The 16,581-nt window shown below is 47.0% G+C and overlaps 2 protein-coding genes across 4 annotated transcripts in view; both read right to left on the bottom strand.

Moving 5' to 3' along the window:
• The window catches only part of Ndufa10 (NADH:ubiquinone oxidoreductase subunit A10), a 49,712-nt gene extending 40,500 nt beyond the window's left edge, over nt 1-9,212 (bottom strand). For 2 of the 3 annotated variants that reach the window (XM_052750388.1, XM_052750390.1), the window contains exons 1-4: nt 9,079-9,212; nt 6,502-6,670; nt 5,492-5,707; nt 1,930-2,016 (exon numbers count right to left, since the gene is read on the bottom strand). In XM_052750388.1, the coding sequence (XP_052606348.1) occupies nt 1,930-2,016; nt 5,492-5,707; nt 6,502-6,670; nt 9,079-9,153 (547 nt within the window). In that variant the 5' untranslated portion in view covers nt 9,154-9,212. The remainder of the gene's footprint in view (nt 1-1,929; nt 2,017-5,491; nt 5,708-6,501; nt 6,671-9,078) is intronic. The other variant, XM_052750389.1, reaches the window with a different exon arrangement.
• Nucleotides 9,213-14,608: 5,396 nt separating this feature from the next.
• On the bottom strand, nt 14,609-15,547 carry LOC128117395 (olfactory receptor 6B2-like). The gene has a single exon (XM_052749289.1). It carries the CDS (start codon nt 15,545-15,547, stop codon nt 14,609-14,611), a length of 939 nt encoding a protein of 312 aa, XP_052605249.1.
• Nucleotides 15,548-16,581: the final 1,034 nt, after the last annotated feature.

The following is a 16,581-nucleotide window of genomic DNA, read 5'->3' as shown; positions in this document are numbered from 1 at the left end:
TGCCTGTTTATTTGTGCCAACATCCCATCCCTTAGGCCTCTTTCCCTCACTGGATGTCACTGACTTTAGCCAACGCACTTTTCCCTGTCCTGGTACTAATATGACTGGTCTCAGTCACCAACCTCACACATGTAAAATCCAATGGTCACCTGTTACAGCCCTGTGGCATGGCCAACCCTCTCCTACCCTTTGGCTATTTCTGTGCACAAGTAGCCACGGAGCTTTATCCTCTGGGGTTTCTGCCTCCTCAGTAATTGCACCTAGGACCTGGTTACCACTCTGTTATCACTCACGAGCATTACCAAGTCCAAACAGGTCCGCCCACTGTCAGTGCTGACCCCAAACTACACCTGTTGGATCTATCCCACAGGCCTTAGCAGCATGAGTCTGCCTTTGGGGATATCCTGGGCTCCCTTCAGAGAATTCCACACCCACGATACCCACACAGAAACCCACTTTGCAGCCTATTGACTCCTCTTCATTCTACAAACTGGTCTTCCTCACTCTCCTGCTGCGCTTCTCTAAGAGTGACCACTGTTCCCTCCTTGTCAGCTTAAATCTCCTTAGCAGGTAACTCCTGCTGCCAGTGCGTCCGCTAACCCAGACCACCCTGTTCCCTTCCCACTTCCTCCCAACTGCCTCTTCCCCTTGGACTTTTCCTCACCACATATGTTCCCTCCAGACATTTCTGTGACCACCTACCTACCAAATCTTCCTTCTCACACTTAAAATAAATGCTCAGTGGTCCCTCAGGACTTCCAGAAGCTATCCAAGCCTCCTGCCCTCAAAGGCCAGTCCTTACTTGTGCATTCCCTGCCATGTTCTGCCACCCGACCACCACCCAGTCCCCCGCCTGCTGCTGACAATGCCCCTGTCCTCACTCTCTCCTGCACTTGGTAGATGATCCCTGAAGGCCATTCACCACAGGAGCTGTCCCTGGCAATGACCCCCACTACTCCCGTCACATGTCAGCCAGGTCCCCGGCATGCTCTTTCCATAGTACTCTAGAGCGAAGCTGAGGGGTGCTCAGGGATGCTGTGCAGCCACCCATTACTTCTGCTGGCTTAATGCCCTCGTCTCTAGGATACCAAAGGCCTTCCTTGCGTGGTATCCCTGAGCATCCAGGCAGAGCTGTGCTCACAGTAGCCCCCAGAAATACCTGTTGACCAACCTCAACTGCTGCTCGGCATGTACAGGGCAGGCTGCCCTTGCCAACTCTTTCTGCTCCACACACACAGATGGATGACCTCTAGCCACCAGAATACAGCAGAGCCAGAGTCAGAGTCTCAGATTATAGCATCATTTTGCTTGCCTCAGTTTCCCTGACCAAGCACACATCAAGCCATCAAGCACACAGGCAAGAGCCAGACCCTGAAGGTGACTCAAGCCAAGCACAGCACACCTGAACTCCTTACAGACACACCAACCTCCCCAGGGCTCCCGGGCCACCTCCTTTAACCAACAGCCTTTCAGTCTTTCTCCTTTGTCATCTGCCAATGACCCAACCGATGCCAGTGTTCCTAAAATAGGCTCACCAATTTGTTGGAGGGGCAACCGTGCAGGAACAGAGAGGAAATAAAATGGCCCGATCTCATAAAACTACATACCAGAACTGGAGAGTTTAGCACAATTAGCTATACAGGCCAAGGAAAACTAGTGAAGCTGTAGGGCTGACCTGAAGATCAAGGGTCTCTTGGAGTATGGCTAAGGAAGCTGGGGGATGGCACCAAGGATGCCACTCTGCTTCAGGGTAAGCGAAGGGACAAAAGATACCTATTTAGGATGACCGGGACAATGGGAGCTTGCTGAGCTCCCTTTCCCCGGGGAATATGGTATGCAACAGAACAAAATACCCTGCCCTCAGCCTCTGTGGAGGTATCCCCATCAGCAGAGGCACAAGCACACCGGAGGGCATATTATACAACTCACACTCCTTTCGGATGAAGCCCTGGTTGTACATTGCCTCCAGGAAAACAAAGTCACTGAAGATGGAGCGCTCCAAGACCACACCTTGTCCTGTTGAAACAAGCAAACAAAAATTTTAAACCACATGGATTAAAAAGTACTGCGAACTAGAAATTTCATTTTAGAAATGGAAAACAGCCGGGCGGTGGTGGCGCACGCCTTTAATCCCAGCACTTGGGAGGCAGAGGCAGGTGGATCTTTGTGAGTTCGAGGCCAGCCTGGTCTAGAGAGCGAGATCCAGGAAAGGCGCAAAGCTGCACAGAGAAACCCTGTCTCGAAAAACCTAAAAAAAAAAAAAAAGGAAATGGAAAACAAAAAGGCCAGTCACTTACAGTTCCAGTTCTTACCAAAAACATTCAAAGACTACACTACTGCCAGTGGAAAACACCTTTAAAACCACAGTGCTTTTTTGGTTTGGGGTAACTCCATCTCCTCTATCACCTGTGACAGAAGAGGAATGTGGGTTCTAAACCAGCTCAGATCCCAGGTCAACTCCTCTTATACTTCATGTCTTACTCATCACAACCATCCCCAAATTCTCTCAAACATATATTTTTGTTGTTTTTCTAAATATAAATAATTAAGTATAAAAATGTTCCAAGTTCAGGGTAATTTAAGAACTCTTTGTTACCTCATGTGTCTGGAAATGGGACAAATTCATGTCCTGATATTGTAACAAGAGGTAGAATTCCAGCATTTAGTATAATGCTATACTACAGGGTCAAAGTAACATTCCTGTCTCTCCTGAGGCCATCTCCACCATTAAAGAAAGCTATTTCTCTTTCAGCAGCAGCTTCAGATTATTGCCTCAGAGCAATCATGTCCCAAAGAATAGCCTGGATCAGAGCATTATTTTTTGTTGACTGAGACCTGCTTAACATTCTAATCAAATATCCTTTCTAGGTCAGATATGTAATGATGTCAGATCACTTCTTTCTCTGGTCCAGTGTCTTCTACATCTTTTGGCACGGCCTGAGAGATGGACAGCCACACAGGGACAGCCCTGTCTTTGAGGTGCTGAGGCAGCCAAAGGCAACTGCTCCTGTCACACTCGATGAGAAGGAGAAAGGAAGCGTACAGAAGACAGCCTCTCCCAATGATATCTTCATTCTCCCTCCTCAGCAGCAGAAGGACGCTTGCAAATTGGGCTTGATAAAGCTGTGCTCAAATCTCCTAATGATCTTGCTGTGGGATATCTTTCTGTATGCTGTGAATATATGTTGCTCTCATTGGTTGATGATAAAGCTGTTTGCCGAATGGCGAGGCAGAATAAGGTTAGGCATTAGGCGGTACATTCAAACTGAAGATGGAGATGAAGGAGGGTGGAGCCAGGCAGATGATGCGAGCTGCCGCCAGGAGAAGCAAGATGTGAGAGAACAGGTAATGCTACAAAGCTATGTGGCAAAACATAGATTAATAGAAATGGGTTGAGTTAAGATGGAAGAGGTAGCTAGCAAGAAGCCTGAGCCACAGGCCATACAGTTTGTAATTAATATAAGCCTCTGTGTGTTTACTTGGGACTTAGCAGCTACAGGACCGGGCAGGACATAGGAAAACTTCCAACTACATGGTCTCCTCCCTCCTTCAAAGTAAAGACCTCCAGGTCAAATATTCTAAGTTGGCCACTTCTCACCTTTATAGACATCACTGCCAGCTTCACTCACTGCAATATAATCACTCAAGATACTCAAGACAAAAGTCCCTGCAACCCACCCTGCTGGGCCTAGGCAGAACCTTCCCCTCTGGAAGAACAAACACCACAGGGAGAAGCTCGTTGTACAGGGCACTATATACCTTCACCTAGGCCCAGCTCCCCAGAGCACTCGCCACCAGCCCACGACTGCCATATGTATTTCCAGTCAGTCTTATCCTCCTGTTAAAATAGAAGCCTCCTTCCTGCAGTATTTCTGGCTTTTGGAATAAGCCTAGCACACAGCAGGTACTTACAAAATATTTAGAAACTGAACACAGCATAAAAGGAAACAAATCACTATTCACTTAACATGTAAAATGTAAAGTGGTTTTTTTTTGTTTTTTTTTTTTGGTTTTGAGACAGGGTTTCTCTGTGTAGCCCTGGCTGTCCTGGAACTTGATTTGTAGACCAGGCTGGCTTTGAACTCACAAAGATCTGCCTGCCTGAGTGCTAGGATTAAAGGCCTGTGCCACCACCGCCCGGCTGTAAAGTGTTTCTTTTTAATTTAAGAAACAAGTAGTTAGAAAATAGAGTAGAATATGATTCTAAAAGAAAATGGACTGCCCTGAAAGCCAACAGCATTTCCAAGCTACTGTTTGGATTTCTTTGAGTACAGAACCCAAGAAGACGACTCCAGACCACATAAGTTCCTAGGAATAATACTAATCAAGACCTGAGCTTCCATCCATGGAAGAAAATAATCATTAATAAAATTGGGAAATAAAAACCAGACATTTCTGTGATAACTTCAGCATGATCCAGGGTTTGTGGACACACGCTATGTGCTCAGGAGCCCAAGAGTTCAAGACAATGGGCCCCAAGTGCAAATCTGTGAAGTAGCTTTATCAGCTATCTTGAGGCCTTATTGAAAACACATCCTTGTTCTCATAGCTCAGAATCAGAATCACTGATCCAACTTCCCAGGTACAGCTGAACTCACTTCTAAACCCACCATCAACCACAGGGAAGCCACAGCCACAGAAAGTAGACACAGCCTTAAACACAAACCACCCAGTCTTTCCCACATAATCTGTCTATCAATCACGGAGCAGCCAGCACCAGTCACCCCTTCTCCCACACGGTCCACTCATCAACCACAGGGCAGCCACTGCTGTAAGGTGCAGACCCAGCCTTAAATACTGGCCACATCCTCCTCCCCTCCCCCGCAATGTGCCAGTGGCACAGTATGTCTGCTGCTAGTTTTCTAGGTTCAGGTCCAAGTCAACACCCTTGCTGTTTCCCAGGGAAGGGGCTGTATCCTGACCTCATCTACACACATCGCTGTTCTGTTGTCTGCTCTCCCCCAAGTCCTTGCTTCCTAGTCCTTGCTGCAGTCTCCCACTCTAAACTCTGCTTGCCCAAACATACTTGGCTTGGATAGCATCTAAGGACATACTCTCCCTAACTGCAGGGCCCTGGGACCCTGCATGTTTTGCCTTCCCCCAACCTCTGCCGTCTTTTCAAGGTTTAAATTTTATTCTGTGACAACTTCCAGCCTGGCCACTGTCCCTCCAGAAAACCCACTGGCAGTCATTCAAGGCTCTACAGGACACACAGTCCATCCTGATGGGTCTGACTTCACATCCTCCCAGTCACCTGTATGCTCTGTCCTCTATCACGGTTATGTTTACAGCAATGACATCACTTCTACAAGCTGCAGCTCTCCCTGCTGTGGGCAGCAGTGATAAGGCTGTGCTGCTGGGAGCCTGGATCAACAAGGATTTCAAGGATTTATGATCTTACTGGAAACACAGAACTTGCCTAAAGTACCTTTTCAGAAAACCTCTACTCAGAACGGGCCCCCAGCCTGCCTCCCCCAGGACCCAGTCGTACCTGTGCTCAAGAGGTGCTCCAGGGCGTCGGAGTACTGCAGGAGGCGGCTGGCGTACAGCCAGGACTGCAGGCGGTAGCTGTTACCGTCGTTGCTTTTCGGGTCATCATAAAACTTCTCTAAGCTACAGCTGCCACTGAATTCCGTGTCCAGGGGCCTTCCGTCACCTGTGGTGCTGCTCGAGTACTGTATCCCTGCTTCCGGAAAGTGCTTCATGCCTAAGGAGAGGACACCCAGATGAAGCATGGGTTGATTGATCACTGGGACTGTAAGTGTGTGGCTGGACAAAAACACAAAGAAAATGTGAATGCTATCGCCAGGGCTGGGCATCAGAACCCAAGGGAAGACACCTTTTGCCCACACTTCTTGACATGCTCAAGAAGCGTGTGAGGTGCCGTGGACAACAGCTAAAGAGCACACTTCACCATTTCCCGTGACCAAGCAGCACATCACAGCCCCTTCCAAGCCTCACCCCACTGCTGCTGTCCACCATGAGCACAAGGTAAGTAAGCAGAGGGCTGCACCCCGAACTGGAACAGGCCGGTCTCTCTCCCCATCATCAAGTAAGCAGAGGGCTGCACCCCGAACCGGAACAGGTTGGTCTCTCTCCCCATCATCCCATGTGAAAGCAAATGCAGTGACAGCTCCTCTGGCAAAGCAGCTCAGGCAGGCACTCTGCCACACTCCAGGTAAAATTCAACTCCAATTGCTAACTGCCACGGACTTTTAAATTCACTACAATTCAGTCTTTTTGAGATGGGGGTCTTCCTATGAAGCTCTGGTGGCCTGTACTCACTGTATAGCCCAAGCTTGCCTCGATTGCATGCCAGTCTTCCTGCCTCAGCCTCTCAAGCACTGAGACAGATTATAGGCATATATTCAACAAGCAACTGAAAAATGTAAAAGATCTACCTTAGGCCTAAATTTAGTCAGTCAACAGTCAACCCAATTCTAGGTAGGATAAGCAGTCACATGCCTGATAAGCCAGGGCCATTCTGTATGCTGTCCATACCTAGGGTCTCTGCGATATCCTTTGCGAGCTTGCTTTTCCCAGAGCATAGGTTCCCGTCTACCGTTATCACTCGGCTGTAGTCATTGAATTTTTTGGATACCTTATCACCAAGAATGTACGCCAAATGCCCATACTTCAGCTGGCACTGCACACTGGTGTGAATCTGTTCCTGAAAAACACATCACATCACCACTGTGGTTACTGCAAGCATTAGCAACTATTAGGTAAAATACGAGGAGGTCCCTCTTGTTTGATGAGCCGACTCCCTTTTTCCTCAGTGTAAGCTCTCTGAGAGTTGACTGTTTACCTCCCCAGGTCATAGAACAGGGCCTGAAACAAGGATGCTTGCTATGTTAATAAAAACTGGGTGGGTGGATTAGATGGACATATGGCAGAGGAGAGGGGGACCTGACAGAATAAAAGCACCTCTCTGATCTAAGCGTCTGTTTTCAGTTACCTAGTTACCCACCACTGAGTGCACATTGTAGGCTTGAGAAAGCTAGAAGACTTAAACCAAAGTAGAGTTTCCATACTCTAACCCCCAAATATGATGCCCTTTACAGCAGGAACTGTCCATGATCCAACAAACAACAGAGCAAATACAAGCATTATCTTTGCCTTCCTTCCACTCCATAATCACCCACAGAAGCCAAACTCCCAGGCTCTGCAGAAGAAGCATCATCTCCCTCTACTGCTGTACCAATGCTAAGGTCATTCTTACATCTCTCATCCATAAGGCAAGAGACATCCTCATCAGCAGTCTCCCAGTCTATTCACCAAACTGAAGAAACCCACTCTCCCCCACCCCCCCAAAAAAGATCACCAAGCATGGAAGAGTGGGGGATACACAGTTAAAAGGTGAACAACTCAAAGGGCAGCAAATTTTAAAATGAGAAGTAAACTGATCCCACAAAGATAATGTGGGTGGTAAGTAAGCACCTAAGATGCTCCCATGAGAACCAGGAGATGCACTGTGTGTGCTCACAGGATGCCCACCAATTCAGATGACTGCCAGCACCAACACCAGCAAGGCAGCAAGACAGCGTGCGGCAGGATGCTCTGCACTGCTGAGTAGTGCAATGGGACAGTCAGCGGAAGACAGATGGTTCTAAAACTACCGCCTCGCTAATGACCCAGCAACCACATCACCCAACTGTAGGAAACACATTCCCACAAGAAATTTGCATGCATACCTAAGGCAGCTTTTTTTTCATAATTGTCTCGAAGGGGAAACTACCAAAATGGTCTTCAATAGGTAAACAGACAAGTGATAATATATCCAAACTATGGAGCATTACCCAGACTAAACAAGCCATAAAGACATGAGCAAATCTTTTTTCTTTCTGGCAGGCCTGGAACTCCTGTGTAGATCAGGCTGCCCTAGATTTCATTGATCTACCTGTCTCATGCTGGAATTAAAGGTGTACACCATGACATCTGGCTTAAGATTTATTACTTAGATTGTGTGTGTGTGTGTGTGTGTGTGTGTGTGTTAGAACAGCAACGAGTACTCTTAACCACTGATCTATCTCTCCAGCCCCACTGTAAAAGTAAATGTAAGCATAGAAAGCAGTGTGACGGGCAATATGTGTGACTGACTACATGAGTCTAGAAAAGGCAAAAATGACAGAAATCATCAAAAGAGCAGTGGCTGTCAGTTTAGGGGATGGAAAACAAATGAATATTAAGCACAATGGATTTTTTTTTTTAAAGCTGTGAACTACTCCGTGTGGTACTATAAGGCAGAGATATGTCACTGCCCACTGTGCAAAACCACGGAACTGCACAGCGTGAGGAATGAACTCAATGCATACAAAACTTAGGACGGAACACAGAACGTGACTTAACTTCCAACATACATATGTGAAACAACCTCACTGAACGAACTGATGAAGGGCCAAAGAAATGAATGTAGCCTCTAAGAGACAAGGTCAAAGCAAAAGTGCACTGTGAACATGCTCTGCGCTCCAGCTGGTAAGTGTGGTCCTAATGCGGCTTAGGCCGACAGTGCTAATTCCGGCTCACATTCATGCACACCCCATTTCTCTCTCTGGCTCACATTCACACCTCTCTCTCACACACACACCACTCTTCTCTTCAAAATAAAAATCCTTAGTATGAGGTCAATCCCTTTACAATTTAACACCTATGTAGTTCTAGCTATTAGAAAGCAAAGATATCATGCTGTCGTAAAACGTGTCCTGTTTCCAGCCACGGCCCGCTCGGCACCTAGTCTCACCCACCATCCTGCACACACTTTAGGACGGTCCTAATCCTCCCCAATCTACCCCAAAGGTCTCTGTTACACAACACATCACTCCAGCGTCTACAGGGCGCTTGACAAAGCAGCTTCGCCAATCACTGAACGGATGAGCAAGCGGGCCCAGTCTCCAGGGCTCCGGCATCCCGGTTCCCTAAGTGCAGCCAGGAGAGCGAGTCCCGCCGCAACGCTGCACCCGGAGCTGCGGGTGGGGGCCTCAGGAGCTTGCGGCTCGAAGGTCAGATCAACAATGCCGGGCGTCGAGGCTCGCAGCCGACAGGCCGGGACCCAAGCAAGACTAGCCGCCCGCCGCTCACCACGCGCTGGGCTCCGGCCGCGAGGCCGCACGCGGACGCCGACGCTGGGACAAGTCTCAGCAGCCTCAAAGCCATGGCTCCGCCGTCCCGGCCGGCTCAAGGACCAGAGGGACGCGAGCGCGACGGGGTCCTAGTCTGTCTGCGGCGCGCTGTCATGACGTCACAGCCGAGGTGTTCGCGGCGCCTGTCGGGAAAAAAAATCTTCCCGCAGAGGGCAGGGGACCGGGTGGGGCTCTAGGGGAGGGGCGGTGCTTAATCCCAGACCCACACTCTGAGGATGGGGTTAGCTCCTTAGAACGGGCAGCGCGGCTGGACCCTAGGCAGTAGAACTACGTGTGTGGTGGCTAAGGGCGAGATGCTGCGCCTTGTGGATTGCATGGAGGCTGCTAACTTTGAGCTGGGGTTCTTGTAGATGCCTTGAGGGGTGTGCCGAAAATGTGACCCCCCTCCGCTCGCTCCCCAGATTCTGTGGTGAGGACCTGCCTCCCGGCTCCACGCCGGACCTCTGAGGAGAGGACCCACTTCCTTGGTTCTGTGGGCGTCACCCACTCCCCGCCCTGGGTTCCGAGAGAGGAGGACCTGCCACCCGCCCGGGCTCTGTGGATGAGACCCGCGCACGACCCGGTTCTGAGCTCTAGTAGTGCTGAGAGCTGAGGTGGCCTCAGGTCTGGAACCACCGTGGTCTCCAGTGCAGAGCTCCCTGCCTTACTTCCACAGCTGCCTCCCGGAAACGTCTTCAGCTCCAAGACCCTCTGAGGCTAAGGAAGAAGAGTCTGAGGAAGCCAGGAAAGTGTTGTTAGGGGGAGGACCCCCAAAACAGTGGGCCAGTCCCGGGCTGGGCGTAGACCACCTCCATGTAGGAGACACAAAACGTGCCCTACATTTCCGCATTTCTAGAAAGCCCAGTGCTGTTTCCAGTATATATAAGAATGGGAGTGGGAACCCTCTCCTCTTGCGTCCTGATCATCCCATTCCACAACTCCCCTCCAGTGCGCTAGGTGTCCCAGCTCACCCTCAAGGAAAGACACTGTCTTACCTCCTAAGATAAGGTCTCTGTGTTTGACAGCTTCTGTTGGTGGCATAATGAAAAGCTGTGTAAGCCATTAACTTGCAGGTCTTAATGATGCTACTTAAGCTGGCGTCAGTCATCTGCCCTGAGTTTGCTGACAGTTTTTATTGTGAGTTAACTGTTGTGAGATATTTGTAAATTTTGACTATTCAATGAGATTTGAATCCCCGGATTACTCCTGCCCCCATTTGATTATATATGTCATTCTCATAATAATAAGTTGTGCTTGAACTTTTAAAAAGAATCCTTCACTTGTTCATGGAGGAGAGTGGTCTATGATTTTTAGTCAGGGATTATTTTTGTCTCGCCTTATTGTCAACACAATATAGGCTTCAACAAAATGGCCTGGGAAGTATTCCCACCCATTTTATTTTCCGTGGATGCTTGTGACCAGAGGGGGTGGGATGGGGATGGAGGATCTCCTGAAGCTGTTGGAGGAACTCCACAGCCATCCAGAGGAAGAATAAGCCTACCTGAGTGGCCGCTTTCATCTCCAGCAAGACTTTTCTTTAGAATAGTTGGGTGAGGGAAGCTTTCCAAATGGCAGCAGAAGGCTGGGGACTCCAGCAGAAAGAATGAGAGAATGGAGAACAGAAGCTTCATAATTTATTCCTCAATGAATGAGTTTTTAAATCACATTTGGTGGTTGAAACGGAACTGTAACATGATTAGTGTAGTGCTTCATGTATATACAGGAAATACTCAGAATAAGTAAAAAGAATAAGAAAAGGGAGGCGGGGCTAGAAGAACCTGAATGGAAGTAATGTTTGGTCCAGTGAGCAGAGTAATGAATCAGCTCTACAGTAGGTAGTTGTAAGTTTGTCTGCATACTGTAACTCCTAGACATACCATTAACAATACTGCAAAAATGGTACTCCCAAACACAAGCAAATAAAGATGGAATTCTTTGAAAAATATATACAAGGTATGCATTGGAAGCTGGAAGAAAAGCAGAGGACACAAACGGAAGACAGTGAGTTCATGGAACTAAAATCTTCTGCACAGCAAGAGAAACAGCTAAGAGAAGTGATAGCCTACAAAATGGAAGAAAATCTTTGCTTGCTACATATCTGTAGGATTGATGTCTAAAATATACAAAGAACTCACCAAACACCAAACAGCCCAGTTAATAAATAGGCCTGTGAAGTGAGCAGGTAATTCTCAAATGATGAAACACTGGTGACCAATAAACATATGAAAAATTTAAAGACACCATTAGTGATCAAAGAAATGAAAGTAAAAGTACATTGATATTCCACTTTGCCCAAGCAGAATGACAGTCATAAAGAAAATGAATAACCACAAATTCTGGTGAGGATGTGGACAAAAAAAGAACTTTATATATACACTGCTGGTGATAATGTATGTATTAAGCTAGCCTGTATGGAGATTTTTTTTAAAAAAAAAGGGGGAATTAGTGCATATGGCCAAGCTATACCACACCTAGGTGCTTACCCAAAAATTCCAAGTCAACATGTCACAAAATACTTGCACCTCAACAATTGCAACACTGCTCACAATAGCTAAGTTATGGAGCCAACCTGTGTCCAGCATCAGAGGAATGAAGAAAATGTGCTGGACAGACAAATGAAGTTTTGTTCAGCCATAAAGAATCTTGAAATTTTTTGGGGGGAAAGAATGCAACTGGAGAGTATCACGGTAGTTCAAAAAAGGAAACAGGTTAACTAGACTTTATCAAACCCAGAAATGTCTGCCACATGAGACCTTAAGAGGACAAGAAGGCAAACTACAGTGGAGAAAATATTTACAAGCCACATATTTGACAACAGACCTGTGTCTTCAATATATAAGTAGCTTCCTTAAATTCACATTGGAAGTAACCCAGGATCTGGCATAGTGGCACGCTCCAAAGGTCAAGCGGTGTGGTTCCTTTTATATTATATATTAGGTGTTGAAATCAAGTGACAGGAAGAAAAACTCAGGGGCTTCTAGAGGGCACAGCATAGGGGTGTGGCTGCAGGTCAGTAGCATCGATGTCTTCTGGTGATGGAAGTGCTCAGCCCCCGACTGCACTGTGTCCACAGTCATCACAAACGAGCATATGCTGTGACATAGGAATCGACATAACTGATGGGACTTGAGCAAGTGCTGCAGGGTGTGCCCTAGTCAATGTCCTGTCACCAAACTGTACCTTAGTCATGCAAGATGACACTAGTGGAAAGACTAGGCAAGGGACACATGGGACTGACTACCTGGTATATTTCTTTACTACTTTATGTAAATCTACCATTATCTCTAAAAGCTTGAAATTACATTGTGCACAGTGTAATAAAGTAACAGAATTTTACAATTTAAACTTAAGATATGTTTTTTTTTGCGTTGTAATTTTTAGAAATTCGAGCACTAGAAAGAACTGCTAACCAAAGCTACAAGGTAGTGTCGGGAAACTGAAATTGTGACAGAAGACAGGTGCTCATTATTTTCTTACTAAAGTTTCAAAATTGTGATGATAACATTGTCTCCAAATTAATCTGTAGATTCAGCACAATCCCATGAATAGAAACCTGCAAGCTTTTCTTTTGTTGACGCTGACAAGCAGATTCTAAGAAGTGTAACTCCTTCCAGGAAGACCCAAGAGAAACCAAGATGAGCTAGACTAGAAGCACATGAATGGAGAACATGCTCATAGACCTCACGGTACAGGAAAGGCCACATTCCGAAAACCCTGTATTACTGGTGCAGGAAGAGACCGGTTGACCTGAACCAGGTCCTTCTTCAGTGACTGGGTCTTGAGGGAGAAGTGCCAGGAGATGGGGGTAGAAGATAGATAAAATAAAAGCTGGAGTCTTGCATAAGCTGATGACTTATGCCAAACAAGTTTATTAAGAAACAGAGTATCTTATAAACTAATTGCAGGGAGTGGGGGATATATGGCCAAGATTGACAGAGAGCTAAATCAGACCATGTTGGCAAGAGAACACATGATCCTTCAGGCACAGCTGCTTTAGGACTGATAACCATAGCCCAGGGTGAAGAGTCGGGTCCCCAGAAACCACAACCTTGACTCCTTCAAAGCACTGGCTTGAGCCCCAGACCATCCTTGTGAAGTCTACTCCTGCAAGGATGCGGAATGAATGTTCCCTTTTGTCCTCTCATCAGAGCCTCTGAGAAAGTCTTGAGTGAGTTTGGCTCCCAAAATCATGTAGCCAAAAAGAGCAGGCTGGAGTCCAAAGCACAGAAAGCCATGTTTTCAGCGATTTGTTTTATTAAAGGGCGACACTACCTAGGGAAGAGTGTAACCTTTCAAACAATGGGTGAGTGCTAGACCAATTTCAAGTCCCTAAGGAAAATGGTTTCAGTTTCAGATGGATTACAAATTTAAACATTAAACAAAAACAAAGCTTCTAGAATGTCACAGGAGAACATTTTCATGAACTTAGGGGAAGCAAACATTTCATATATGTAAAATCTCTATAAGGGGAATTATACACATTAGACATGGAAATGAAGAACTTTTCCTCATTGTAAGACCCATGAGGGCAGAACATAAAATGAACTGGATGATTTTTGCATCCAAGGGCTCAGATCTGACAGGGAGCTCAGATCCAGATGATGTAAAAAACCCTGTAAAGAAAGGGAGTAATATGAAAATGGGCAGAAGATGTGGACAGCTCACCAGAGAGGCCATATCCAGATGGACAGTGAGACAGTGTCAGTATCTGCAGAATGCCATTGATATTTAGAAAATGCAGATTTAAGTCACAGTGGGATACCTTTGGAGCCCAGAAGAAAGGCTGAATTGAAACATATGAGCAATCCCAAATGTTGGCCAGGATTTGGAACCTCTGATATTCTCCTATACTTCTAATTGGAGCAAAACTGGTACATAAAGTTTTGAAAAGTTTCTACTAAACCTGGCCATACACATACCTTGTGTTTCAGCAGGTATAGACACATACAGCCTATGTGTACCTATGTCTAACCTAGATACAGCTCTGTGTAGCTCACTAAACTGAATGGATACCAATAAAAATATTATCTGGATTGTGTATAGCAGTATTACACATCCTAGACAGTATCCATAATACTGCCAAACAATAGCAAAACACAGGACTACATGCTGATACACATGTGAATATTACTAGGCAACAGTGCATGAATCATTGCTACATGCAAAGACAGGGAGACACCCAGACACATACTACTGAGCCAAAGCAGAACATGAAAATATAAGTACTTCATGATTACATCAATGAAACTCAAAACACCAGGTTACTCTCTGGCATTAGAAACCAGTGTAGTGGTTCTCCTGAGGCAGAGAGGGTGGCTAGGACTAGTCTCTGATGCCTGATCTACCTGGGGGATGTTCCCTGAATCCGCACTCAGAAAACATGAAGGCTCAGTAGGTAGTTTTACAGGTTTGTTAAATTTCATTAAAATATTAAGTAGAATTAGGTGATGTGAGGTTTTATTTGAATTACACTTGAGAATACTTAATATCTACTGAGGCGTATTACCCACTCTCAGGGTCCTTCTCAGAGCATCCTTAAATTCAGTGTTCCTCAGGCAGTAAATCAGAGGATTCATCATGGGTGTGAGGACAGTGTACACAGCAGAAATGAGCTTGTTGGAGCTCCGGGAATCGATGGCCTGGGGCCGCACATACATGAAGATCATGGCCATGTAGAAGAAGGTGACCACAGTGAGGTGGGAGGCACAGGTGGAGAAGGCCCTCCACCATCCTGTGGCTGAAGGGATCCGAAGCACAGCCAGGGTGATGTGTCCATAGGACAGAATGGTGGCCAGGAGAGGGAACACCAGAATGATGAAGGCCAGGATGAAGTCCACCAGCTCTGCAGTAGAGAAGTCGGTGCAGGCCAGCTTGAGGATGGGGGAGATGTCACAGAAGAAGTGGTTCAAGACATTGGAGCCACAGAAGGTGGCACTGGAGATAAAGTAGACCTTGATCATAGAGATGGTGAAGCCACTAGCAAAAGAGAAGATCACGAGCTGGACACAGAGCTCCGTGGTCATGATGACTTGGTAGCGCAGGGGATGGCAGATGGCTACATAGCGGTCATAGGCCATGGAAGCCAGGAGTACACACTCTGTGCACACCAGGGAGCTGAAGAAATAGAGCTGAGTCATGCAACCAGCAAAAGAGATGCGTTTCCTCTGAAGGAGGAAGCCATCCAGCATCTTGGGGATGATGTCTGACACATACCAGATCTCTAGGAAAGACAAGGAGCCCAGGAAGTAGTACATGGGCCTGTGGAGAGAGGTGCTGCTCCAGACAGTGAGGATGATGGCCAGGTTCTCCACCAGCACAAAGAGGTAGGCGAGCAGGAAGAGGAGGAAGAGCAGGAACTGCAGCTCAGGGGCTGTGGGGAAGCCCAGCAGGATGAATGTGCTCACCTTGGTGATGTTCTCCCCTCTCATCCTTCTGCACCTGCAAAAGATCGTCAGGCCAATAGGAAGGACCACGTGTCAGTGGAGGGATAAAGGGATCCAGCCAGTAACGTCAACTGAAAGACAGACAGTACTCCTGGTTCCTGTGAGCAGCAGGGAAAGGAACTCATTCTTCTGACAAGTCTTAAATAGGCAAGACTTGTTCACTTGTGTTTGAGTGCATAATGAAGAGACAGGCAAGAAGGGGACTGATGAGGATAGATGTTTAGGATGTAGGAAGCCTACATGGCCCATCAGAAGAGTAGCTGGGGTCCAGAATGGGTTTCTTTTCTGTGCTGCTGGATTTGGGTTCTATATTCTAGGAAGGGCATGCATTGGTTTCTCCAGCCACCATCAGCATTCACCCCCTGTTCCATCACGGCAAACATGATAATGCTTATTTTGTATATTTTCCCCTTGAATCAGAGGTGCCAAAGCTGGTATTTGCTCTGCTTTGCTTTTATCATAAACGTTTACCGCAGAGAAAGCAAGCTGCTATAGATAGGGCTGTGTGTACTATCCTGCAGGGGTGAGTATATACAGGGCCTTGTTCCTTAGTCTGGAAGCAAGAAAATAGAGAGGACCGTGCTCTTGCCTTGATGGAGGTGTGAGTGTAATGGCCTGGGCTGCTGCTGTGACTCAGTGAGGTCTCCAAAGCTCTTTGGTCCGTGTGATCAACTCCCCCCCCCCACATCCCACCCCATACACACCAGGAAGAACTCACATCTGCTCACACATCCTGACACTCCATGTGTTGATGACATCGCTGCCTTTCCTGGCTACAGACAAGGAAGATGGCTTAATTTGAATACAGGGGTGGGAAGCCAACTTAATTTGAACATAGAAAAACTGAGGCCTTAGGAGATCCAAGGCAAGTTCCTGGAAGCACTTTGGGGGAAGAGAATCTTTCAGCCGATAAAGAACAATACCCGCCAGGCCACAGCTGCAGCTCTGAAGCACAAAGATTAGAGAGTTGGAGAGAGATGGCACAGTACCCCATCCAGATTGAGGCAGAAAGGCCTCAT

This window comes from Peromyscus californicus, unplaced genomic scaffold (assembly GCF_007827085.1).
Source record: "Peromyscus californicus insignis strain IS unplaced genomic scaffold, ASM782708v3 Scaffold_21__1_contigs__length_65335640, whole genome shotgun sequence".
Taxonomy (NCBI): Eukaryota; Metazoa; Chordata; class Mammalia; order Rodentia; family Cricetidae; genus Peromyscus; species Peromyscus californicus.
Note: the sequence above shows the minus strand (reverse complement) of the source record. Positions and strands in the feature narration are given on the sequence as shown.

Coding starts and splice junctions, on each gene's coding strand:
- LOC128117395 (XM_052749289.1), bottom strand. CDS start 15,547: ATGAGAGGGGAGAACATCACCAAGGTGAGCACATTCATCCTGCTGGGC.